At 52.5% G+C, this 24,120-nt stretch overlaps 1 protein-coding gene across 9 annotated transcripts in view; it reads left to right on the top strand.

Annotated features, from left to right (window-relative positions):
* Fgfr1 (fibroblast growth factor receptor 1) overlaps positions 1 to 19,898 on the top strand; it is a 58,175-nt gene extending 38,277 nt beyond the window's left edge. For 2 of the 9 annotated variants that reach the window (XM_076553795.1, XM_076553796.1), the window contains exons 3-18: positions 1,908 to 2,174; positions 3,923 to 4,006; positions 4,258 to 4,430; positions 6,992 to 7,115; positions 8,531 to 8,721; positions 10,790 to 10,934; positions 13,460 to 13,663; positions 14,431 to 14,575; positions 14,835 to 14,956; positions 15,626 to 15,736; positions 16,146 to 16,336; positions 17,491 to 17,613; positions 17,853 to 17,923; positions 18,261 to 18,398; positions 18,611 to 18,716; positions 18,825 to 19,898. In XM_076553795.1, coding sequence (XP_076409910.1) covers positions 1,908 to 2,174; positions 3,923 to 4,006; positions 4,258 to 4,430; positions 6,992 to 7,115; positions 8,531 to 8,721; positions 10,790 to 10,934; positions 13,460 to 13,663; positions 14,431 to 14,575; positions 14,835 to 14,956; positions 15,626 to 15,736; positions 16,146 to 16,336; positions 17,491 to 17,613; positions 17,853 to 17,923; positions 18,261 to 18,398; positions 18,611 to 18,716; positions 18,825 to 19,001 — 2,372 coding nt within the window. In that variant the 3' untranslated portion in view covers positions 19,002 to 19,898. Of the gene's footprint in view, positions 1 to 1,907; positions 2,175 to 3,922; positions 4,013 to 4,257; positions 4,431 to 6,991; positions 7,116 to 8,530; positions 8,722 to 10,789; positions 10,935 to 13,459; positions 13,664 to 14,429; positions 14,576 to 14,834; positions 14,957 to 15,625; positions 15,737 to 16,145; positions 16,337 to 17,490; positions 17,614 to 17,852; positions 17,924 to 18,260; positions 18,399 to 18,610; positions 18,717 to 18,824 lie in introns of all 9 variants that reach the window. The other 7 variants (XM_076553794.1, XM_076553793.1, XM_042262846.2 and 4 more) reach the window with 6 other exon arrangements.
* Positions 19,899 to 24,120: the final 4,222 nt, after the last annotated feature.

The following is a 24,120-nucleotide window of genomic DNA, read 5'->3' as shown; positions in this document are numbered from 1 at the left end:
TAATAAAAAAAAAAGAAACAGGATGATCACAAGTTTGTAGTTAGTTTAGGATACACAGCAAGTCCCTGTCTCAGAAAACTAAAGAAATGGATGGAGCTTAAAAGGCAAAGAAAAGGAATCAAGAAGAATGACAATAGGAAGACTGTCCATGTCATTGGATCCACAATTGGGCAACTCTTGGTGGTGACCCATTCCATCCTCTCACCAGATGGTGGTGAGAACTGGCTTGCAGGAGGAGTTACCTGCCAGTCTGAACACTGGTGAGTACCGAGAGAGGAGCAAAGGATGGGGTCAGGGCAGGAGCTGAGGGAACATGCTCTTCCAGAGTCTCAGGCACCTGTGACCAATTCCACTTGAGCCACGGCCAGTGGCAGCCATGAGGGGCACCTGGTACATTGTTGTGGAGGAAGAGGCCAGTCATACACTGGAACATACAAAAGGAACAGAAACTTCCTTGCGTCCTCCTTAGCAAAGGGATTTAATCAGCCAGTGTGGCTGGCTATTAGTAGTGCCAAGAATACAGGTCTTCCTGCTGACAGGGGTGAGTCAGCTCACCTACATCATACACCTACAGTGTTCTCCATAGCATCGGGGCTTCGGGGTAGTTCTAGTACTTCTGTCTGGGATGCCTCTGTGTGTGTGTGTGTGTGTGTGTGTGTGTGTGTGTGTGTGTGTATGTGTGTATCTTAGCTACTTTTCTCTTACTGTGAAGAGACACCAGAACAAGGCAACTTATAAAAAGAAAGCATTTAATTTGGGACTTGCTTACAGTTTCAAGTGAATCCATGACCATCTAGGTGGGGAGCGTGGAGGAAGGCAGGCAGGCATGGCGCTGGAGCAGTAGCTGAGAGCTTACATCTTATCCACAAGTTGGAGGGAGGGAGGGAGGGAGAGACAGACAGACTGACTGACTGACTGACTGAGAGAGAGACTGGGACAGGCTTGGGCTTTTGAAACCTCAAAGCCCACCCCCAGTGACACACCCCCTTCCTTCCAACAAGCTCCTGCCTCCTAATCCTTCCCAGAACAGCTCTGCCAACTCGGGACCAAACATTCAAATATTGGAGCATTTGGGAGCCACCATTCTGACGCCCATCCGCACAGGGTGACTCTGTGCCTGTCGAGGAGGAAGGTGGGGTGCAGGAGCCGGGTGCGCCCAGGCAGCCAGCGGACGGGAAAGGGTTTATGTGTACCGGGTCTGCTGCCAGAGCAAATGTGCTGTTTGTGGCAGCTGCGGGCCTCGGGCCCGGCACCTGTTCTCGGGAGGCTCCCCTGAGCTGACCTCTCGTTGGCTGTCCCTCCTACACGTGCATCTGTGTTCCTGGAGGGCCAGGCCCCCACCCTCGCTGAGTCATGTGTACCCGGAGTCCCGGTCGACCAAACGCGCCCCTCCGCCCGCTCTCAGCTTGGGCGGAGGGACCGACCCGGCTGCTGGGTTTCTGGGTTTGTTGATGGGCGGGGTTTATTCGCTAGGGAAAGAGGCGAAGCTGACGGGGCTCACAAGGAATGGGGTGTTCCGGTGGGACGTGGCTGTGCTTGGTGTATGGGGAAGGGGGCATTCGAGATAACAGGAAAACCTCGCTCCCCCCCTTAGGATCGAGGGAAGTGGAAACAAACACTGCTTAATGCTGCTGCAGCTGCTTCCTAACTTGGCCCTCTTTTTCCTTGACTCACGAAGAAGTGGGGTGGAGGAGGAAAGGAAGCTGGGGCGGGGGGCTCTCAGGTTGCCCCTCATTTCCAACCGGTCCATAGTCTAGTCCCCAGCTCCGTGGCCTCCGTGGAAGCCCGGACAGTGCAGCGGTACCCTGTGGCTCACCTAACTCCCTTTCTCTCTCCTCCTCCTTCTCCCCCCGCCCCCCCCCCCCCCGAACTTGGCTCTTCTTCCCGGCCCCTCTGGGTGGCTGCAGCTCAGCCCTGGGGAGTCCCTGTGGAAGTGGAGTCTCTCCTGGTCCACCCCGGTGACCTGCTCCAGCTTCGCTGCCGCCTGCGGGATGATGTGCAGAGCATCAACTGGCTGCGGGACGGGGTGCAGCTGGCGGAGAGCAACCGCACCCGCATCACAGGGGAGGAGGTGGAGGTGCGGGATTCCATCCCGGCCGACTCGGGCCTCTATGCTTGTGTGACCAGCAGCCCCTCTGGCAGCGACACCACCTACTTCTCCGTCAATGTCTCAGGTTGGTAGCAAAGCCCGCCCCCCCCCCGCCCCACCTCTCCCGTCCACTCCTTCCACTTTATTCGCTCGCTCGTGTTAAAGGGAGGCCCACTTCCTTCCGGGATCTGCCCCTCCTCTGCTTCGGAACTGGCGCCCACTAACATTGCTCCCTGCCCGCTGGCTGCGTGGCTTAGCTCTCAAGAGGTTGACCAGGTAGGGCAGATGCCGGGCGGTGGCCTGGGGCGGCTAAGTAAGACCCTGGGATTGTGCCCACCGCAGCATGCCCGATCATGCTCAGTGGGGCTCCGCCAGCCTCATCTTGTCCAGGCCTGGGGTTAGTGATTGGAGCCTGAGAGCATAGGGTGGGCTTCCTGCGGTGGTGAGAAGGACTCAGGTACACTGCCATGTCCTGGCTTTGTGGAAAAAACAACAAAAAACAAAAACACCTGTTGTCTAGCTCGTGGAACATTCTGAGTGCAGCCAGGCAAGCCTGGAGCTCTTATTGTTGGGAATATGCTTCCTTTAGATAAATGTGATTTTTTTCACAAGACCAGGATCCGAGAAAGACAAGCTGGGACTTTCCTGATGCCAAGATGTGGCTTGGTCCCTTCTCCCAGGCATCGATCAGAACTTGTCCCCAGTTGAGGAACATGTTTCCTTAGCCCCCCAAGCGTGGCAAGGGGGAATAGAGAGCCCTCTGGTGAATGGATAACAAGCCTTTTTTTTTCTTTTTTGAGACAGGGTCTCTCTACACAGCCCTGGCTGCCCTGGAACTCACTATATAGACCAGGCTGGTCACAAACTAACAGAGATACGCCTGCTTCTCCCTCCCAAGTGCTGGGATTCAAAGTGTGCTCCGCCACACCCAGCCCGTTTTTAAATGGAGTGTGTCCCAGTTGGGGAGCGAAGGCAGTTGTAAGGGGGCACAGTGGTGCACACCTTTAATCAGAGCACTCCAGAGGCTCTCTGTGAGTTGGAAGCCAACTTGGACTACATCTCTACATTGTGAGGCCCTGTCTCAAAATAACTATAAAAAGGGCAGCTCTGGGGCTGGAGAGATGGCTCAGCTGTGACGATCGCTTGATAACTCTTGCAGGGGACCTGGCTTTGGTTCCCGGCACCCACAGTGTGTGCTCGCAACTATAACTTCAGTGCCTGGGGACCCAGCACCTTCTGGCCCCCTTGGGCTCCTGCATGCACTTGGTACATATTCACACAGGCTCACATACATACCCATACATTAAAAAGAAATCTTTCGGGGGGGAGGGGGGGGGAGAAAAGCAGGCAACTCCCAGCCCTCCGCAGATCGATACTTGAGCATCCTGATGGCAAGCTATCCATCTTACAGGTTTTAGAAGTAGCTCCAAGGCCCAGAGTGTCTAGACCTGCCTGGGTTTCTCAATGGTTTGCGTCCAAAGAATTCCTCAGCTGCTCTTGTGGGTACCCAGGTGGTACTGTTAGCTGAGAGGCCTTGGTGTGTAGGCTGGAATGAAATACAGTTGGAAAAAAGCGTAGCTGGCCCAGCTGGAGCCATCTGGACTTCTCGGCGGAAGGCGGTGCCTTGGGCCAGGATGAGCGCCGGAGCATGCGGTTCTTAAACGCAGACTGTCACTGAGGCGAAAATTTGGGAAGATTGGGAGTCCTCGTGGGATGGATGGGTGTGTTGTCCGTGACTGCACCGAGCTGGTCCTGATGGGGTGGCTTCTGTTTGCGTGACCATCTGGGAATGCTCAGAAGTACCTCAGCGCCCCTACTCCCTTCTCCTTGCAGATGCGCTTCCCTCCTCGGAGGATGACGACGACGATGATGACTCCTCTTCGGAGGAGAAAGAGACAGACAACACCAAACCAAACCGTAGGCGTGAGACACTGTTTTCTTTCTTGTTTACTGCCTTTGAGACGGTGGGAGTTGAGACTTAGGGAAATGGGAGGAGAGAGAGGCTCAGAGGGCCTGCGGGCCACGGCGCCTGGCTGCTGCCCCTCCGGATGGCCTGAGGTGTTGAGCAGATAGAAGATGGGGTGCGTGTGGTCCTGCCTGGGCCCTTGCTCCTCAGCCTGACGGTTCCTGCTTCCCCTCATCTGTCTCCCGTGGCTTTTCCTGGACAGCTGTCGCCCCGTACTGGACATCCCCAGAAAAGATGGAGAAGAAGCTGCATGCGGTGCCGGCGGCCAAGACGGTGAAGTTCAAGTGCCCGTCCAGTGGAACCCCCAATCCCACTCTGCGCTGGTTGAAAAATGGCAAAGAGTTCAAACCCGACCACCGGATTGGAGGCTATAAGGTACGTGTGTGCACATACCCAAGAAAAGTTAGAAGAAGACATTGGATGGAGGGCTGGGATGGGAAACGCGTATTAAATGCCTTTATTATCTTGTTGTTTTAGTTGCCTTGGTGGCGGCGGGGGGGGGGGGGGGGGGGGGCGCAGTTCTAGACAGGGTTTCTCTGTGTAGCCCTAGCTGTCTTAGAACTCCCTCTGTAGCCCAGGCTGGCCTCCATCTCAGAGATCCACCTGCCTCTGCCACCTGAGTGCTGGGATTATATGTATCTATGATTGTTTCATCTGATATATGGATGTGCACCAGATGTGTGCCTAGTGCCTACAAAGGTCTGAAGAGGGTGTCAGATCCCCTGAAACTGCAGTGTTTTGATTTTTTTTTTATCACTTTAAGAATTTTTATTTGCAGGGGGGATATGAATATGGGCAATCAGGGGAAAACTTGGAGGAGTTAGTTTCTCCCTCAACTATGTGGGTCCTGAAGGACAGACTCAGGTGTCAGGCTTGGTGGCAAATCCTTTTAACCGCTGAGCCACCTCACCGGCCAATTAGCTCCTCTCTCCCTCCTCCCTTTCTTTGGTTTTTGAGACAGGGTCTCTCTCCTTAGCCCTGGTTGGCCTGGAACTCAGTATGCAGGCTGTCCCAGGCTCAGACAGAGCTCCCTGACTCTGCCTCCTGAGTGCTAGGATTAAAGAAATGTGGGTGCCACCGTGCCTGGCGACTTAAAAGGGACCTTTCTCAGGACAGATTACCGGAAATGAAATGATCAGATAAAAGAGTGTAGGTGTGTCTTAAGCTGTCAGTGCGTATAACCCATGCCCCTTTCCCTTGTTTTTCTGCATGCTAAGCCCACATTGAGTCACGTCCTCAGCCCCCCAGTCCTAAAAGGGAAAACCAGTCACCTCCCCACAAGAGAATGTGAGAACAACAAACCCACTGGACCTCTGCCAAGAAATTCCCCGTGTGAGAGCATTCGTGTGGCTCATCGATACCGTTAGGCATTTCCTATGCTGATAAGCTGCTTCATTTCCTTCCCGATGAGACTCTTTTTCCTCAGAGACCCGATGATCTCCAAGGGTCCCAAATAGCTCCCACCTCACCTGGAGTCTCTTTCTCATTCCTTCTGACTTTTTGGAGACTGTTTCTTCCCTCTATACCCCAGGCTGGCCTGGAACTCCCAGTCCTCCGGTCTTAGGTCCTAAGTGCCATCATGCATGGGTTCTCATTGCTCTTGTATGAGGGGGAAAAAAAAAAAACCAGAGGGAGGAGCTGGCTGGAGAGACAGCTTAATGGTTAAGCATACATCACTCTTCCAGAAGACCAGAGTCTGGTTCCCAGCACCCACATCAGGCAACTCAGAACCACCTACAACTCCAGGTGCAGGGCTACTGGGGGCGCCCACACTCATGTGTGTGCACGCATGTACATGTACACACATTTAAAAGCAACAATAGCTCTTCTTTCTTTTTTTATTATTTACTTGATTGTTTATTTAGGGTTTTTTGTTTTGCTTTTTTGTTGTTGTTGTTTTTTGTTTTTGTTTTTTCGAGACAGGGTTTCTCTGTGTAGCTTTGCACCTTTCCTGGAGACCAGGCTGGCCTCGAACTCACAGAGATCCGCCTGGCTCTGCCTCCCGAGTGCTGGGATCAAAGGCGTGTGCTGCCGCTGCAGCCGCCGCCGCCACCCCCCCCCCCCCCCACACACACACCCCGGCTTGTTTTCTTTTTAAGCCAGGGTTTGTCTATGTAGCTCTGGCTGTGCTGGAACTTGCTCTATAGATCAGGCTGTCCTGGAACTCAGCCCGCTCTGCCTCCTGAATGCTAGGATCAAAGGCGTGTGCCACCACACCTCGTTCCTCTTTTCTCTTTTTAAGAAGGACTATGGGAAAGCTTCCCCTGAACTTACCAAGTACTTACTGTTCGCACGTTCCTGTGCTTCAGCTGGGACAAGCCAGCATTCTGGCCTGCGAAGATTTTGTAGCCTGCTAAGGCCAGTGTCAAAGCACAGCTGTGTGAGCCACTGTTCAGTTACCTGCCAGATCAGCTGGAAGAAGAGAGAGGTTTTTCTGTTTGAACTGCAATTTTGTCTTGTGTGCAAGCAGTGCTGTGCATTTGCAGGACCTGGTTGCCTCATTCCACGCTGTGTGGGTCCTAGGAATCAAACTCGCCCAGGCTTGGTGGCAAGTGCCCTTGTCCACTGACCCGTCCTGCTGACCCCGAGGAGATAGCTTTTGAAACTCGGGTGTCCAGAGTAGCAGGAGAGCCACATCAGGCACAGGGATGAAACCAATGGACATGGAGAGGGTTCCCAGTGAGTTTAGGAGACTGTGCCAAAGGCACCTTTGTCCGGATCATGGCTGCTTCGGAATGCTACCGAGAAGGTGTCCAGCGTCTTCACGCCATGCTAGTTTAGCTGGCAGGGTGTGTTCCGAGTGGGACTCGGCCGAGAGCTGGTCCCTCTAGGCTTTGTTTTGGCGAACACTGCGGCACTCGCCACGAGCTACCTGCTCTCCTGCGCACCTTCCCCCAGACGCTCAACAAAGCCCCTTCCTTGGCTGTGCCCTACAGGTCCGCTACGCCACCTGGAGCATCATAATGGACTCGGTGGTGCCCTCCGACAAGGGCAACTACACCTGCATCGTGGAGAATGAGTATGGCAGCATCAACCACACCTACCAGCTGGATGTTGTGGGTAAGAAGGCCAAGGCTGGGGCTGGAGAGATGGCTCAGAGGTTAAGAGCACTGCTTGTTTTTCTAAAGGTCCTGAGTTCAATTCCCAGCAACCACATGGTGGCTCACAACAATCTGTAATGAGATCTGGTGCCCTCTTCTGGCCTGCAGGGATATGTGCAGGCAGGACACTGTATACATAATAAATAAATCTTTAAAAAAAAAAAAAAAGAAGGCCAAGGCTGAGGGTCAGGAGGAGGAGGGCGGGGTGGGGAAAGGCGGCCATGGAGTCTGAGGCCCTAGGGGTAGAACCCGGACGTTTGGCACTGTATTTCCCACTTTGAGTCTCACTTTTCCCTCCCCCCTTTCTCCCTCCCTCCTTTTCTTACTTCTTCCCCTCCCTCCCTCCCTTCCTTCCAATTTAAGATACAGTCTCAGACTTCAGGCCCAGGCCACTTTGGAACTCATTGTGTTGTGCAGCCTGACCTTGAACTCATGGTGATCCCCCTGCCTTCTAACCTCTCAAGTGCTAGGATTACAGGCACGGGCCTGCCTGGAGCCTCACTTTTTTCTTGTCTTTTATTCATTCATTCATTCATTCATTTATTGGGGACAGTGTCTATGCATCCCTGGCTATCCTGGAACTTGCCATGTAGACCAGGCTGACCTCGAACTCAATTGCGATCTGTCTGCCTGCCTTGACTCTTGAGTGCTGGGATTAAAGGCCTGTGCTACCATTCCTGGTTTGCTATTTTTTATTCATTCATTAAGCGATCACTACTATTATGCTACATGTCTTGAAAGACATAGCTTGGTGCAGTGATAAGATCTGTAACATAATAGTAGCTGTTGCTTAATAAACACCACTAACACACCAGGCTCTTGAAATTCATGCCCTGAGTTTTGCCCTTGGTATCCTTACGGTGTAGGCATAAGAGTAGCCATAGGCCAATTACTCACACCGAGGCACAGAGGCCAAGTGCCTGTGAATGTAGAATCCCAAGCATTTCGGGAGACAGGAAGAACAGTCTGTTGTTTGTCTCAAGGCGGTGACTGTAAAGGTTGTGGGTCTCCTTCTGTGGAGTGTGTATGGCCCAGAGCCTCATAGCCAACACCTGCCTTGGCATTGATGTGGTTCAGGAAGAAGATTGTGGTCTGGGAGATCTGGGGAGGGCCTAAGATATTGGAATCAGGGGGCGGAGGGAGGTATCTCTGCTTAGACAAGAGACCTGGTTGTGCCTGAAAATGCGGGTGCAGGAATGGAGGAGATGGCACCCCTTCTCTGAAACCAGGTTTAAGGGACTGGAGTTTCACAGAGGCACTGGAAAGGATACCGGAGAATCAAGGTAGACCTTACCTCTGCCAGCATCCCAGCATCCCAGCCAGGACCAGACCATGGACGAGTCCAACACGTCCATCCTCTCTCTTTCTCTGCAGAGCGATCTCCTCACCGGCCCATCCTTCAGGCAGGGTTACCTGCCAACAAGACAGTAGCCCTGGGCAGCAACGTGGAGTTCATGTGTAAGGTGTACAGTGATCCACAGCCTCACATCCAGTGGCTGAAGCACATTGAGGTGAATGGGAGTAAGATTGGCCCAGACAACCTGCCATATGTCCAGATCCTGAAGGTAATCTTAGCCTCCTTCTTGGCCAGTATGCTGGGAAGGTGACCAGATGTCCCCTGGGGCTCAGTGCCTGGGATTAGGGCTCAGCCTTTCCCGTAAGGCACATACTCCATCTTGGTAGGGATCTAGCCACAGGCTGGTGACAGCAGAAGGTGGGAGATGAGCTGGGAGCAGAGGGTGGGGGTAGGTGATAATAGTTGCTGGCTTCTAAAGAGCCTCGAGAGTGATTCGGGATCTTGGATCAATTTCTCGAGGAAGGCATTGAGACTCTCGAGCTTGCTTGTGGCTTCGCACCACAGCCTTCCACCAGCAAATGTTTCCCAGTCAGTCCCGCTCGTTTCCTAAGTTACGAACAAGGTCCATGCTAAGGGCGTGGCCTAAACAGTTGGAAAAGTAAAGGCCACCTATAAATTCTAAGCCGTTTGAGGAATAATGGCATCTTCTTCCTTTTTTCCTCCCAGTCCCAGACTCTCATAGTCCCTGAATGCTCCATTAATCCAGGGAGGTAATTGGTTAAGTCTCCAGTGGATCTGGCCGCAGGAATAACCAGAAGTTAGACCTCCTCCTCCTCCCCTGCCTTGGCTGTCCAGGAGATTTACTGACTGTCCCTTTTTTCTTTGCCACTGGTGCTGACAATGTTCTGGAAGAAAGGGGCCCAGCTCTAGCTCTGGGCCTCGGAGCTCTGTCTCCAATTACGAGTCCCCACCCTGGTCTGGTAGCGGAAGTTTAACACACACAGAATATTGGCTTTGGGACCTCCCCTTCCTTCCTCTCCTTTTCCCTCTTTTTTTGCCCCACCTCTTTCCATTTCCCCTTTTCTTCTTCCTTCCCCCTCCCCCCTTCCCCTTCCCGTTTTCGTATTAGCGGTTTCATGTTTGTCTCGCTCAGAAGAGAAGATGGTAGGTCCTCAGTGTCTCCCTGACCTTGGCTCCTGGGGCCTGGCTGACAGTCGTCCCCCCCGGGAGCACAGCGTGGGCCACATCTCAGTGTTTGCCCAACTGACTGGTGGTGTCGTTGGTTTGTTCCAGCATTCGGGGATTAATAGCTCGGATGCGGAGGTGCTGACCCTGTTCAATGTGACAGAGGCCCAGAGCGGGGAGTATGTGTGTAAGGTTTCCAATTATATTGGTGAAGCTAACCAGTCTGCGTGGCTCACTGTCACCAGACCTGTGGCAAAAGGTAACGGGGACATGGACGGGACCCTAGACTGGGTACTTGATATAGACCCCACACTGCTGGGGCACGTTGGGAAGCCAGCGCCAACTCTACCTTCCTACTACTGTGTCCCTAATGCCCAGAGCCATGGAAAAATCCCTGGCTTGGGGGGCTGCTTTGGTTTGGTACTGTTGGTTTTCTATGGCTCCCTTTGTGCCTTATCTATGTGTTCTCTCTCTGTCTCTGTCTCTGTCTCTGTCTCTGTCTCTCTCTCTCTCTCTCTCTCTCTCTCTCTCTAAATCTCTCTCTCTCTTTTTCTGTGTGTGTGTGTGTGTGTGTGTGTGTGTAAGTACTTATGCCCGTCCCGTCCATGCACTTGTGAGATAGTCTTTTGTGTTAGGAATGATACTTTAGACTGACGTCTTAAACAGAGGATATCTGGATATCTGCAGGTCGTGTGTGTGTGTGTGTGTGTGTGTGTGTGTGTGTGTGTGCGCGCGCGCGTGCGTTCGCACGCGCACGCCCCTTTCCCTGCCATCTGTCCATCTGTCCCCACTGACTCTCTTTACCCCAAACCAAACAGCCCCCCACCTGCCAGGCCCCATTTCTCCATGCTGCCCACCGCCCGCATGCTTGGCTGGGCCAGTGGCTGCCAGCGTCTGGTGAAGGGTCGTAACCAGCCGTCCGTCGTCTCAGGTCTGCAGGAGCGCCTCCCCCAGGGCCTGACTCTCTTCCTCTAACAGGTCTCGCTGCCTGGTGGTGTTTCATTTTGCCTTGTTGCGAAGGAGATGTGTGCTGGGGAGCGTTTCTTCCTCTGGTTTCGGTCCCCTCCTCTGTCCCCCTCCTCCGTTCCTCTTGCCTCTCTGAGGTCTCACGCTCCCGTGCGCGTCCATTTTGCCTCCGTTGTCTCTTCTAGACTGCCGGAGTTAATACCACCGACAAGGAGATGGAGGTGCTCCATTTACGGAATGTCTCCTTTGAGGATGCGGGGGAGTACACGTGCTTGGCGGGTAACTCTATCGGACTCTCCCATCACTCTGCATGGTTGACCGTCCTGGAAGGTACACACTGCACCTGATCCTTTCCGGGTCCTCCTGCCTTTGCCACGGGAGCCGTGCATCCCTTACAGGGCTGGGGAGAGGCCGAGAGGGATGGCTCCGTCCACTGTGTGCCCTTTTCTGCTCCGGCTTTGAGGCCCACGCAGAGGGGGTTCCTGGATCTCCAGGAAGTCATGTGGCAGCCCCCCCCCCCCCCCATCTCTGTCTGGCTCTCTCCCTGGTCAATGTAATGCATGCACGAGCTCTGGGTTTACCTTGTGGCAGCACAGGCTCCTTCTGTCCTTGGGTACAGCATCTTCCTTTATCCTCTTGGTACCAAGGGTTTGAATTACTGGGACTTCTTTAGCCAGTCCCAAGAGTGTCGGCAAGAAAAGCCCTGCACCTCTTCTTCATGAATCCAGGTCCCCGGCCAACCGGAGCTTACTGCTCCCATTGGGTGCTGCTGGCCCACACTTTATCCTGCTACACTTTGACTGGCATGCCTGGACAGCCGCAAACTCGAGCTGCCTTGGGAAAGGCCTGTCTTAGGGTGCCTCTCTGGCTCATCCCTCCTGACCTCCCCTCCCAAGCTGGGAGATCTGTGTCCCCGGTACCCGCCAGGAAGGAAGGAGCCTGCAGCCTTGCCCGGTGGTGGGTTGGTGACGTAGGACGAGGATGGTTCTTGCCTGCATGTGGCCCGAGTGCTGCTGTTCTGTGTGTGGCTGCTGCGTTGTGTTCCTCCTCTACTTCCATCTTGCTTGCCCAGCAGCCCCCCCACACCCCCACCCCGCCGCTTGCGGAGAAGCATCTGGCCCTGTCTCTGTTCAGTCGATGCTTCCTGTGAGCCTTTATTTTCCGACACTGGGGAAGGACAGGCAACACACCTTCCCTGTCATGGGCTCTGTCATTTCCTGGTTGGGCTGGGAGGACTCCCAAGGTGTCACTTCCTCTTCGGCTGGCTGAGGTTTTAAGGGGGAGGACTGTAAGACGAGGGCTGTATACATGCAGGGAAGGGAGTCGAGTCCAGCAGGCAGATGCTGTTTCTTGTGCCGAAGGGAAAGGCGGACTAACCGGCGTATGGGAATGATGAGTATGTGTCTTAGTCAGGGTCACTACTGCTGTGTTGAAACGCCAGGACCAAAAGCAACTTGGGAAGCAAAGGGTTTATTCGGTGCACACTTCCACATCACAGTTCATCATTGAAGGAAGTCAGGGCAGGAACTGAAGCAGGGCAGGAACCTGGAGGCAGGAGCTGATGCAGAGGCCATGGAGGGGCGCTGCTGACTGGCTTGCTCCCCATGGCTTGCTCAGCCTGCTTTCTTAGAGCACCCAGGACCAGCAGCCCAAGGATGGCACCGCCCACAGTGGACTGGACCCTTCCACATTAATCACTAATAAGAAAGTACCAGGCAGGCTTGCCCACAGCCCACTTTTATGGAGGCATTTTCTCAACTGAGGTTCCCTCCATTCAGGCGACTTTAGCTTGTGTCAACTAGCCAGGACTGTATGATTTCTTTTTTATTTATTTATTTATTTATTTATTTTTTTTTTTTTTTTTTTTTTTTTTTTTTTTTTTGGTTTTTCGAGACAGGGTTTCTCTGTGTAGCTTTGCGCCTTTCCTGGAACTCACTTGGTAGCCCAGGCTGGCCTCGAACTCACAAAGATCCGCCTGCCTCTGCCTCCCGAGTGCTGGGATTAAAGGCGTGCGCCACCACCGCCCGGCTATTTATTTATTTTTGAGACAGGGTTTCTCTGTGTAACAGCCCTGGTTGTTCTCGAACTCACTCTGTAGACCAGGCTGGCCTCAAACTCACAGAGATCCACCTGTCTCTGCCTCCCGAGTGCTGGGATTAAAGGCATGCACACACACACACACCCCAGCAGTATGAATTCTAAATAGAGGTGAAAGACTTGAGTAAAATGATATGTTGCCCACCCCACCCCCCAAATCTCCAACTTCCTTACATTTTAGGAATCCTGTGGGGCCATGAGTAGGTTCCTTAAGAGCTGCCAAATACATGTTTTTTTTTTCATCTCGAGACGTATTTAGACATTACATTTGTCTTGCCTGTGTATTTAGGCATTTACGGGTCTGACCTAACAGAGGTGTCATGTATGTAGTACGACACAGGATGGCTACCATGGGCGTCCATTAGTCCTTACTCTGAGTGCCATCTTGTGCTTTGAGGACCCTGGTCCCTTGCTCATAACAGCCTGTCTCTGTATGATCTATGTGCACAGCATTGAGGTTCTGCAGAGCCATCTAGTCTAGTAGGAAGCTGCAAGGTAGTTCTGGAGTTAATGAGTGTTGGACTTGTGTAGCAGGATAGCCTAGGCTTTATCCTCTATGGGCTTTGAGTTTAAGGATGTTTAAGGATGCCTCAGAGGTCCCAAGATGTCTGGTCCTTTTGATACTGGCATCTAGCTGGGGTCTCCCCTTCCCGACAAGTTCCCAAGGGGGAAAGGATAGGTACTGGGTTTCTCATGGGGCATCCCTCTCACGGGCAAAGTCCCCATAAACTGCTGACACCCTGTCCGCACCGACTCAGCCCTGGAAGAGAGACCAGCTGTGATGACCTCGCCGCTCTACTTGGAGATTATCATCTATTGCACCGGGGCCTTCCTTATCTCCTGCATGGTGGGCTCCGTCATCATCTACAAGATGAAGAGCGGCACCAAGAAGAGTGACTTCCACAGCCAGATGGCCGTGCACAAGCTGGCCAAGAGCATCCCTCTGCGCAGACAGGTAACAGAAAGTAGATGGGGGATTTGCACGCTCACCACACCGCCTTGGCGTCTCTTCCTGGGCCTCCAGGGCCTGCCCCCCTTTCCCACCCACCTCCTGGCTGCTCCTCGTCTACCACGTTGGACTTTGCTCCCACTTCTGGACCAGACACATTAGAAACTAACTCTGGCTCCACGCCTGTCTACCCTGCACCCCAACCGCAAAGGCCTTGTTCGGTCACCTGAGGTCAGAACACTGCTGACCCAGAAAGGTGCCTTAGGGGTTAGGTATCCGTAGTCTGAGGGAGAGTTTTTGCCAAGAGCTGGAACCAGAAAAGAGCTATTATGATATTATAAGACACTCAGTTGGAAGAGGTATCTTTGGTATGCTCATTGAATAGGTGAGTAAAATGGAGGTCAGAAAGCCTTTTTTGTTTGTTTTTTGTTTTTCGGGACAAGGTTTACCTGTGTAGCCCTGGTTATCCTGTATGTAGACCAGGCTGGTCTTGAACTCAGAGATCAGCTTCCCTCTGCCTCCCCAGAGCTGGGATTAAAGGCATGTGCCACCACTGCCCGAGCTGGGATTCGGAAAGAGTTTTTGATGGTAGAAATTGCTCAGTCGTATAGCTTCCACCTCATGTGTTTGTTTTTTTTTTTTTTTTGCTTGTTTGTTTTTGTTTTTGTTTTTGACCCTGCCATGCTAGGGATAGAAGCAAATCTGTGTTATGGCAAAAAGCTACCCATTCCTGCTCGCCTTGCTAGAAGGGTGACCCCACTCTTTTTTTTTTTTTGCAGGTGTCAGCCGACTCCAGTGCGTCCATGAACTCTGGGGTTCTCCTGGTTCGGCCTTCGCGGCTCTCCTCCAGTGGGACCCCCATGCTAGCTGGGGTGTCTGAATATGAGCTTCCCGAAGATCCCCGCTGGGAGCTGCCAAGAGACCGGTAATACGCCGTAACTTTCCCCCCCGAGGACCCCCACGCTTGCCCTAGCTTTTAGCAGTTGTGTATGCTGAGGCCCTTTAGGTAGTGCAGGTACACGAGATGCCTCTAGAAACAGCTGCTCCCCGCTCTTGATGGGGTGGAGTGCCGGGAGAAATGGGGAGGAGCTGCCCTGTAAAAGTTTGACCTTTACCAGCCCTGACTGTCGCTCACTGTGTGTCCAGCCCTGACTGCCACACTCTCTCTCTGTTTCCGCCCCAAGACTGGTCTTAGGCAAACCTCTTGGAGAGGGCTGCTTTGGGCAGGTGGTATTGGCAGAGGCCATCGGGCTGGATAAGGACAAACCCAACCGCGTGACCAAAGTGGCCGTGAAGATGTTGAAGTGTGAGTGATGCTCCTGTTTCCGGCCATGGTGGTCTCTTTTCCTTTCTAAGCCAGCTAGGTCTGGACCAAATAGAGTGAAATGCATTCTATGGTGCTGTCATTGCTCGTACCTGCTATACTGCCTGGGGGGTCTAATCTGGGACTGGAGGGGGATGGCACACCCTGAGTGTTTAAATCTTATCTTTCTTCCTTCCTTTCTTCCTTCCTTCCTTCTTTCCTTCCTTCCTTCCTTCTTCCTCCTTCCTCCTTCCTCTTCCTCTTCTTCCTTTCCTCCTCCTATTTATTATGTATTCATTGTTCTATCTGCATATATGCCTGCAGGCCAGAAGAGGGCACCAGATCTTATTACAGATGGTTGTGAGCCACCATATGGGTGCTGGGAATTGAACTCAGGACCTCTGGAAGAGCAGCCAGTGCTCTTAACCGCTGAGCCATCTCTCCAGCCCCTTACTTTGCTTCTTAATGTTGACCCGGGCTCAGGTGCTCATCTTAGTCCCGTCTGGCTGGTTTTTTTCTCTCCGGCCACATTCAGTACCACATGGTAGTGGCGACTCCTGAATGGGGAGCAGGAGGATGGAAGCAAGTCCCGGAGGAAAGGGGTCCCTCCAGGATCTGCTTCCCCAGCCCCGAGCTCTCCCTCCCTCACACCACTCTGGTTTGTCTGTGAAGCTGACGCGACAGAGAAGGACCTGTCGGATCTGATCTCGGAGATGGAGATGATGAAAATGATCGGGAAGCACAAGAATATCATCAACCTGCTGGGGGCCTGCACGCAGGATGGTAGGTGGCTCCGGGCATCAGCTGAGAAACTGCCTTAGCAGGGAGGTTAATGTGTTTCTCAGGGGCCGGGCCGACTGGACTGGCCTTCGTCCAAGATTACTACTCACTGACACCTAGATTCAGTGCGTGAATAGGAACAAGGGTGTTAGTGGAGTCTGCAATAGGATTCCTGCCCTCAGCTTGGCTTGGGAACTTTCTGGACTCCACTGGGAAGAATTCGTTTTTTCTGACTTTCCTTGGGTGGGATGATTTTCCCTGTTCCCGTCTGGAGGAGGCAGGGAGGGGAGTTGACGTTAGGCATGGGACACAAGCGGGCTGTGACATTTGGAGCAGGGCCTCCCATGGGGTGTAGCTACACTTGCTGACCTATCTCCTGGCCTGTGGTTTCTCTCTACCTCTGTGCTCTCAGGGCCTCTTTATGTCATCGTGGAGTACGCCTCCAAGGGCAACCTTCGGGAGTATCTGCAGGCCCGGAGGCCTCCTGGGCTGGAATACTGCTACAACCCCAGCCACAACCCCGAGGAACAGCTGTCCTCCAAAGATCTGGTATCCTGTGCCTATCAGGTGGCTCGGGGCATGGAGTATCTTGCCTCTAAGAAGGTGTGGAGCCTGATGGCACCCCTCCCCAGAAAAGGCAGGGTGGGACTGAACCCGCCCAGCACTCCGGTTTATGACTACATAGTCCATGCTGGTCTTGAGCTTGTTCGTCGTCTGGCCCAGTCTCTCTGGTGCTGGGATGCTAACATGCACTCCTGTCCCTGGCTCCAGCTTACGACTGTTAATCCTTTAGAGCTTTGGGTGCACCAAGCCTGACCCTTGTGTTTCATTAGAACCCGTTGGGAAAGCCCTTGTAGCCTCGGGGTCGGATTGCATTGGGTTTGACTTCTCTGCATCCACTGTCCGCATAGACTTTTTCTTTTCAAGGCTAGGGTCCCATTTGGTGACAGAGGCTAGCCTCAAATTCATGGTGTAGCACAAGCTGGCCATAAATATGTGATTATCCTGTGCCGGTCTTGAAGTGCTGGGATTCCAGGCCTGTGCCACTGAACCCGGCTCTATAGTTCTCCAGATAGAAAATAGGAATGCTAGCCGGGCGGTGGTGGCGCACGCCTTTAATCCCAGCACTCGGGAGGCAGAGGCAGGCGGATCTCTGTGAGTTCGAGGCCAGCCTGGGCTACCAAGTGAGTTCCAGGAAAGGTGCAAAGCTACACAGAGAAACCCTGTCTCAAAAAACCAAAAAAAATAAAGAAAGAAAATAGGAATGCTGATCTTTATCTTATAGACGTACCGTGAGGATAAGATGAATTGTGTCTGCCAAAATGCCTGTCACAGATTTCAGTCCTACCCAGGGCAGACATGCTCTGCCAGGGCGGACAGGGCCCCCAGTACACACACCTCCACAGACTGAGCATAGGCCTGAACATTCTGATTTGGGGGTACAGTTCCAAAAGCTAGAGGTCGAGATCAAGAAAGAAGGAGAGCTTGCTAAAGTGGTTGAGAAGACCACCGCTGAAGGTGTCTGGAATTAAGGGATATTTTGAGGGGGGGCGTCATCTAGAGGGTACGGGGGTGTCTAGAGGGTATGGTAGGGGTGTGGGCAGAAGACCTGTGAGGTAAAGTGGTCTGCTCCCTACCGCACAGTAAGGGCTGGAGTTGGGGGGCGGGGATGGGGTGGGGTGGGGGCGGGGCTAGATGGCTGTGTGGCGGAGCGCGGTTCAAGGTTGTCGGCCCCTCTCGTCCTTCCCGCTCCGCAGTGCATCCACCGAGACCTGGCCGCTAGGAACGTCCTGGTGACAGAGGACAATGTCATGAAGATCGCAGACTTTGGCTTAGCTCGAGACATTCACCATATCGACTACTATAAAAAAACCACCAATGTAAGTGTCCTGCCCCAGGTTTTCGCCGTGCACACGTGGGGTTGTGCGAGCTAAGAAAAGGGGCTGACTGCGGGATGGGCTGAAAACGGGCGCCCCGTGCCCTGGGTCCCACCTGTCCATGCCCTGCTTGTCCCTTGAGCCATCGTCAGTTCATCCCGTGAGTTGTCTGTGGCACGCGCGTACACACACACACACACACACACACACACACACACACACACACCACTGCTGCTTTGCAGGGCCGGCTGCCTGTGAAATGGATGGCGCCCGAGGCATTGTTTGACCGGATCTACACCCACCAGAGTGACGTGTGAGTCTGAGAAACGAAATTAACCCCGGGATAGGCTGGGGGAAGAGCACTAACAGTCCTGCATCCCTAGGCTGATGAGAATCTCTCTCCCCCATTGGGGGGGGGGTGCAGGGGGGCGGGCATTGTCTTGTCCCATGAACAACATGTTTCAGCCTTCTTTTGCACTGCCCCTTGCTGCCCCCCTGAACTTAAGGGCTGTCTGTGTTGGGGCATGAGAGGGTCAAGATGAGCACCTGCTTGTGCTGGCTTCTCAAGGAGACGTGGCCAGGCGAGAACCCCTAGGGCAGCCCAGCTCTGTGCTGTACCTCACGGTGGCACTGTGCTCTCTCTCCTGCAGGTGGTCTTTTGGGGTGCTCTTGTGGGAGATCTTCACTCTGGGTGGCTCCCCATACCCTGGTGTGCCTGTGGAAGAACTTTTCAAGCTGCTGAAGGAGGGTCATCGAATGGACAAGCCCACTAACTGCACCAATGAGCTGTAAGCACGGACTGGGGGGAGACCAGGGGAGGGGGCCGTTGGTGGGCAGCGCCGTTTGAGCCCGTCCTTGGCACGCTGGGTCCGTGGCGGCTCATGGGAGGTGCCTGAGGTCCTCAGGCCCCGAAGGAAGGGGGAGCATGGTGAAATCTGTGTGTGTGTGGAGGGAGTCGCCTCCCTGGTCACCCCTCTTTGACCTCGCCATCCTGCTGCAGGTACATGATGATGCGGGACTGCTGGCACGCAGTCCCCTCTCAGAGGCCTACTTTCAAGCAGCTGGTGGAAGACCTGGACCGCATTGTGGCCTTGACCTCCAACCAGGTAAGAGCTGCCCTGGGCTGGAGCTTGGGCCCTCATCATCTAGGCGCCTGACGGGACACTGCCCTGTAGGAAGGTTCGTGTGCCACCTGCCCTTTCCTCCTGTCCCAGGAGTACCTGGACCTGTCAATGCCGCTGGACCAGTACTCTCCCAGCTTTCCCGATACACGGAGCTCTACGTGCTCTTCCGGGGAGGACTCTGTCTTCTCTCATGAGCCGTTACCGGAGGAACCCTGTCTGCCCCGACACCCGACCCAGCTTGCCAATGGCGGACTCAAACGGCGCTGACCACCCAGCCTCCCCAGCCTTTCCCCTGGTTCCGTCATCACCTGTGCCCCTCGCCCCTAATTCCCCGCTGGACACACTGCCTTTCCTCTTCTCCTTCGCTGCTGGCAAGAGCCAGTGTGTTAAGTGAGGCCTTCCTGTGTGGCCTACCCCATCATCCCCCCCCCAAGATACCTCTTGCTCTTCTCCACCTGCTGTGGGAGAGAGGAGCCCAGAGGCAGGTTCTTGCCGGTAGCCACTTCCTCCTTCCCAGGTGTTGGACCAAGACCCGCCGCCGCCGCCCCGCTGCTTGGCGCTCCTCAGAGACCTGGGGAGTGGAAGCCAATGGGGCCGGCATGCAAGAGCTCACCGAGTCTCCTGGTTGACCCGTTAGCCTCCTTCCTGTCTGTGTTCTGGTGGGAGCAGCCTTGGGGCTACGGAAGCAGTGGGGTTCGTTTCTGTTCAGGCCTTACCCGAAGGCAGCCTCTGCTCCAGATGGGTGGTACCAGCGGCTTCTTAATTCCAATACTAATTATGCTTTGCTGACCAAATCCCTGGTACCAGAAGACAGTGAGGCAGAGATGGGGAGCAGTGTGATGTGGCCCTGGGGCTGAGCCCTCGACTCGGGGCTCTGTACATAGCTATGAAGAAAACACAAAGTGTATAAATCTGAGTATATATTTACATGTCTTTTTAAAAGGGTCGTTACTAGAGATTTGCCCATTGGGTGAGATGCTCCTGGAGGCTGGGAAGCATCCGTTGCTATATATTAAAAAACAACAACAACAACAAAAAAAGGAAAATGTTTTTTAAAAGGTCATATATTTTTTGCTACTTTTGCTGTTTTATTTTTTTAAATTATGTTTTAAACCTATTTTCAGTTTAGGTCCCTCAATAAAAATTGCTGCTGCTTCATTTTTATCCTGGGCGTGTGAAAAGGGAGCAGATGTCCCCCGGCAAAGGAGGGAGACAGGGACGAGGGGGCCGTGCGCTGTGGGCACTGGGTGCTTTCTGTATTTTCCTGTGACCTCCCGGACAACCCCGCTATCTCTGATGCTTTGGGAAAGGCGGGGGAGGAAAACGGAGACTACCAGCTTGTTTCTTCCGACCATAGATTGTTTCCTAAGAAGGGACGAGACTAGCCAACTGGAAGATGAACCGCACAGAAACCCTGTCTGGCTGCGCCTGTGCATCTGAGAGAGAAAACGTCACCCAAAGCTTGTCTCATCTTTCCCAACCTACTCTTCGTTTTCCTCTCCCATACATCTCCTCCCCTTCCCGTGTCCCTGTTACCAGGTTGCATTTATTGTCACTGTCCCTGATCTTGACTTCCTTATAGTTTTTCCTGTACAAACTCCACCCATCCCTCAGGAAGGGGAAAAACAAGCTGCTTTGGTTTGGGTCCGCTTGGAAACTAACTTCTGCCCCCTGCTGGTGGTTATTGTCCTCTTCAAGTGGTACCTTGGCATCTCACTCAGATCCGCGCTACTCTATCCTTGCTGGGTCGCGGCTGAATACAAAACAGTTCAATATGTTTTCATCCTGGAGGGGTCAGGGCTGCTTCTTTACAGTCTGAACCAGGCAGTTTTGGTAGCTGTGGTTGTGGTCATCATCATAGAGTTATCATTGTTTCTCTCTGTAAACATGTAACCGTCAAAGTATTACAAAGTTTTGTTTTTTTTTTGTTTTTTTTTTTTTTTTTAATGCCGAAAGAAGGCATAATTTGGCAAAGAAGGCCAGGGAATGAATTTTAGCCCAAACTCATTTGCTTGGAGACCATACCATAGTGTCTTTTCCTTGTTAAAATAGTGACCATAATGTCTGCCTCCGCTCTGCTTGACGCAATGGTGTGTGAATGGATGGGAGACTCTACCAAGGGCTGTGTATGTTTGACTCAAGGGACGGTGCTAGGAACTATAAGGCCCTGAAGTCCTTGCTGTTGCTATTCAAATTGCCCACCGATGTCCCCAGAGAACAGGGATGGCTATCAAATAAAGGACAGTGAAATTGACCTGCAGGAAAATGAAATGGCTGTTTTACTTAGATGACCAGATTGGGTCTCTTGGGAAAGGGAACCCAGCTTATATAATGAAGACATGCTGTCATAGTACTTCATCTGTCTGGTTTCCCGAGGGTTAAAATACGGCCAAGCCGTCAATCAATACTGCCACTCCATCTTTTCTAATTGCCATAGGCTAGAGATCATCAGTCCCTTGGCTCTGTTAATGTAATATATAGATTTCAGGTAAGTGAGATTGAACATAGATGAAGTAAGAAATCTGCCTTAATGGTAATGAAGTGTCTCTGTTTATCAGCTGCCACCGGGTGGCGCCAGCAAGCTCAAGTCTCCCCACAGTATTAGGTCATAGGCCAGTTTTCTCAGAAGTAACAGAACTACCTGCAAGTGGGAATCTTTGGCCTGGGTCTATCATTCTAAAACTGTGGACATGACCAATATGGCTCGTGCAGAATCAGACCCAGCACAAGGGCAGGGTGATATTACGATTAAATGCTACCAACAACTATTATGGCAGAATTCTGTGTAAGATGTGAGCTGTGTCACTCCAGGTGCGTGTGAGAGAGGGTCCAAAATTGTACCCAGTGAGATTATTGGCAGCTGGTGGAACCATGGCACCTACATCTGCAGGGGAGGAGAGGACCGTGAGGGAGAGGAGAGAGGACTTTGAAGCAACATGGGACAGCCTTCCAGCCACTTAGCTGGTAGAAACCAAGAAGGGGGAAGACCAGCAAGAGCCCCGAGGTTGGCTGGTCCTGGTGGCATACGCCTTTCATCCCAGCACTCAAGCAGAGACGAGCAAATCTGCGTTCAAGGCCAGCCTGGTCTGTGTTGTGAGTTCAATGCCTGCTCAAGATGCACAGTGAGACGCTGTCGAAAAGCAAATGAAACATCCACACTGAAGTTACGAAGGACCCTGGAACCAGTTCCCTCACTGGACACGTTAACAGTGTTCAGAATCGTCTTTCCTGCACTGCCTCCCAGATGCATGCATGTTCTAGTAAAAGTGGTGTGTTTGATGCCATGCTGCCAATCACAGGTTCCAGTGGTGCTTGGAGCTGGCTCTCAAGGACTCGCATGGAAATCATTTGCGTGGAAATCATTCCTGGGGGTGCACCTCCATCCTTAGGATCTGTGACTGTGGTTGCTAGCACTGCCCGTGAGGTTTCAGCCTGGGGTCATGGCTAAGGATCCCAGGGGTTAAAAACAGAAACATTGATACCATCTGTAAAGATGGGTGGAGAGATGTATCAAGTGTCTTACTAGCCTAGAAGTTAGCAAAAACAGGTAAAGCCATTAGTTCAAGGCCAGTTTGGGCTACATGAAACAAATACACAAATACCCAGCCATGGTGGCGCACGCCTTTAATCCCATCACTAGGGAGGCAGCGGCAGATGAATCTCTGAGATGGAGGCCAGCCTGGTCTACAGAGAGAGTTCCAGGACAGCCAGGGCTACACAGAGAAACCTTGTCTCAAAAAATCAAAACAGGACTGGAGAGATGGCTCAGAGGTTAAGAGCACTGACTGCTCTTCCAGAGGTCCTGAGTTCAATTCCCAGCAGCCACATGGTGGCTCACAACCATCCGTAATGAGATCTGGTGCCCTCTTCTGACCTGTAGTCATACATGCTGCATACAAAATAAATAAATCTTAAAAAAAAAAATCAAAACAAAACAAAAAAAAAAAAAAACCCCACAAATGAAGCAGAATAACAAGAGACTAGACCTGGTGGGGCATGCCTTTAATACCAGAACTCGGGAGGGCAGAGGCTAGTAGATCTCTGTAAATTCAAGGCCAGCCTGCTTTACATAGTGAGTTCTAGGCCAACCAAGGTTGCACAGGGAGACCCTTTCTCCAAGAACACAACGTAGAACAGGAAAAAAGCACAGCCGGAGTCCATAGTAACCGACGCCTAGATTTAACTGTTCCCATTCTGCCCATTGAGAAGGCTAGAAAGCTCCAGAGGGTAGCCACACAAGTCATGTAGATGAAACAAGATTAAGCCAGTTAACTAGCCAATCCTGTTCCCATAGCCCATACCTATAAAGTACACCAAGTTGTTGTTGTTGTTGTTTAAATAAAACACCCCATAAAGAGGGAAGTTTTATTGTGAGGCAGGCGGTCAGACCAATGGCGACATCATCAGTCTGGAGAAATCACTTAATTAGCAGCACAGGGTGGGACTCCTCCTCTAGGTCAAGGGAACATTTTGAGGTATTTTCTGGGCTGGAGGTGTAGTTCAGTTGCTAGCATAGGAGACCAAGCATGAGGATTAAGAAGGATGCGGTGGTGGTGGCGGCGCACGTCTTCAGTCCCAGCACTGGGGAGGGAGAGGCAGACAGATCTCTGAGTTCGAGGCCAGTCTGGTCTAGAAATAGCTGCTGTTGGCATTTCTTATTTCGGTGATCCCAGGCTGTGCTCCGATCTGACTTTCAATTTCACAGCAAGCAACCCTAACTCTGTTTTGCAAAGGCAACAATACCTTTCCCCTTTCTCTCTCCACAGCCAAAGGAACACGCTGCGTGTCCATGGGCAACACTAAGCATAAATATCTGGCTTACTGCTTGCTACCAAGTAGTGAAGGGATTGTATCAGAGCTTCCTCCCGACCTCCGTGACTGTGGCTGGGTGACCAGCACAAACGGTTAGGATTAGTTATGTGTTAGAATAGTGTCCGCCTCCCAGACTCCTGCAGCCTCTGGACACAGGCTGGGGATGTCTGTCTTTTTCCTTTTTTGTTTGTTTGTTTGCTTGTTTTTTCGAGATAGGTCTTGCTATGTAGCTCTGGCTGTCCTGGAACTCTAGACCAAGCTGGCCTCACTTCACAGAGAGCTGTTAGCCTCGGCTTCCCGAGTACTGGGATTGAAAGTGTGTGCCACCACTGCCTGACTAGCTAATCTTTTTTTTTTTTAGGAGTGTTTCACATGTGTGACTGGTACCCTTGGAGTTCAGAAGAGAGTGCTGGGAACAGAACCTTGATCCTCTGCAAGATCAAATGGTCTTAACCACTAAATGAACGGCTAGTCCCTCTGGCACCACGAATCTGTTTTAACTCCCTTTTCTTTCAAGAAAGTATATCCCTCCTGGGAAGTATATCCACCCTGGCCCCCAGGTACTTAGGACACT

The sequence above is a fragment of the Peromyscus maniculatus genome, chromosome 17, assembly GCF_049852395.1.
Source record: "Peromyscus maniculatus bairdii isolate BWxNUB_F1_BW_parent chromosome 17, HU_Pman_BW_mat_3.1, whole genome shotgun sequence".
Taxonomy (NCBI): Eukaryota; Metazoa; Chordata; class Mammalia; order Rodentia; family Cricetidae; genus Peromyscus; species Peromyscus maniculatus.
Note: the sequence above shows the minus strand (reverse complement) of the source record. Positions and strands in the feature narration are given on the sequence as shown.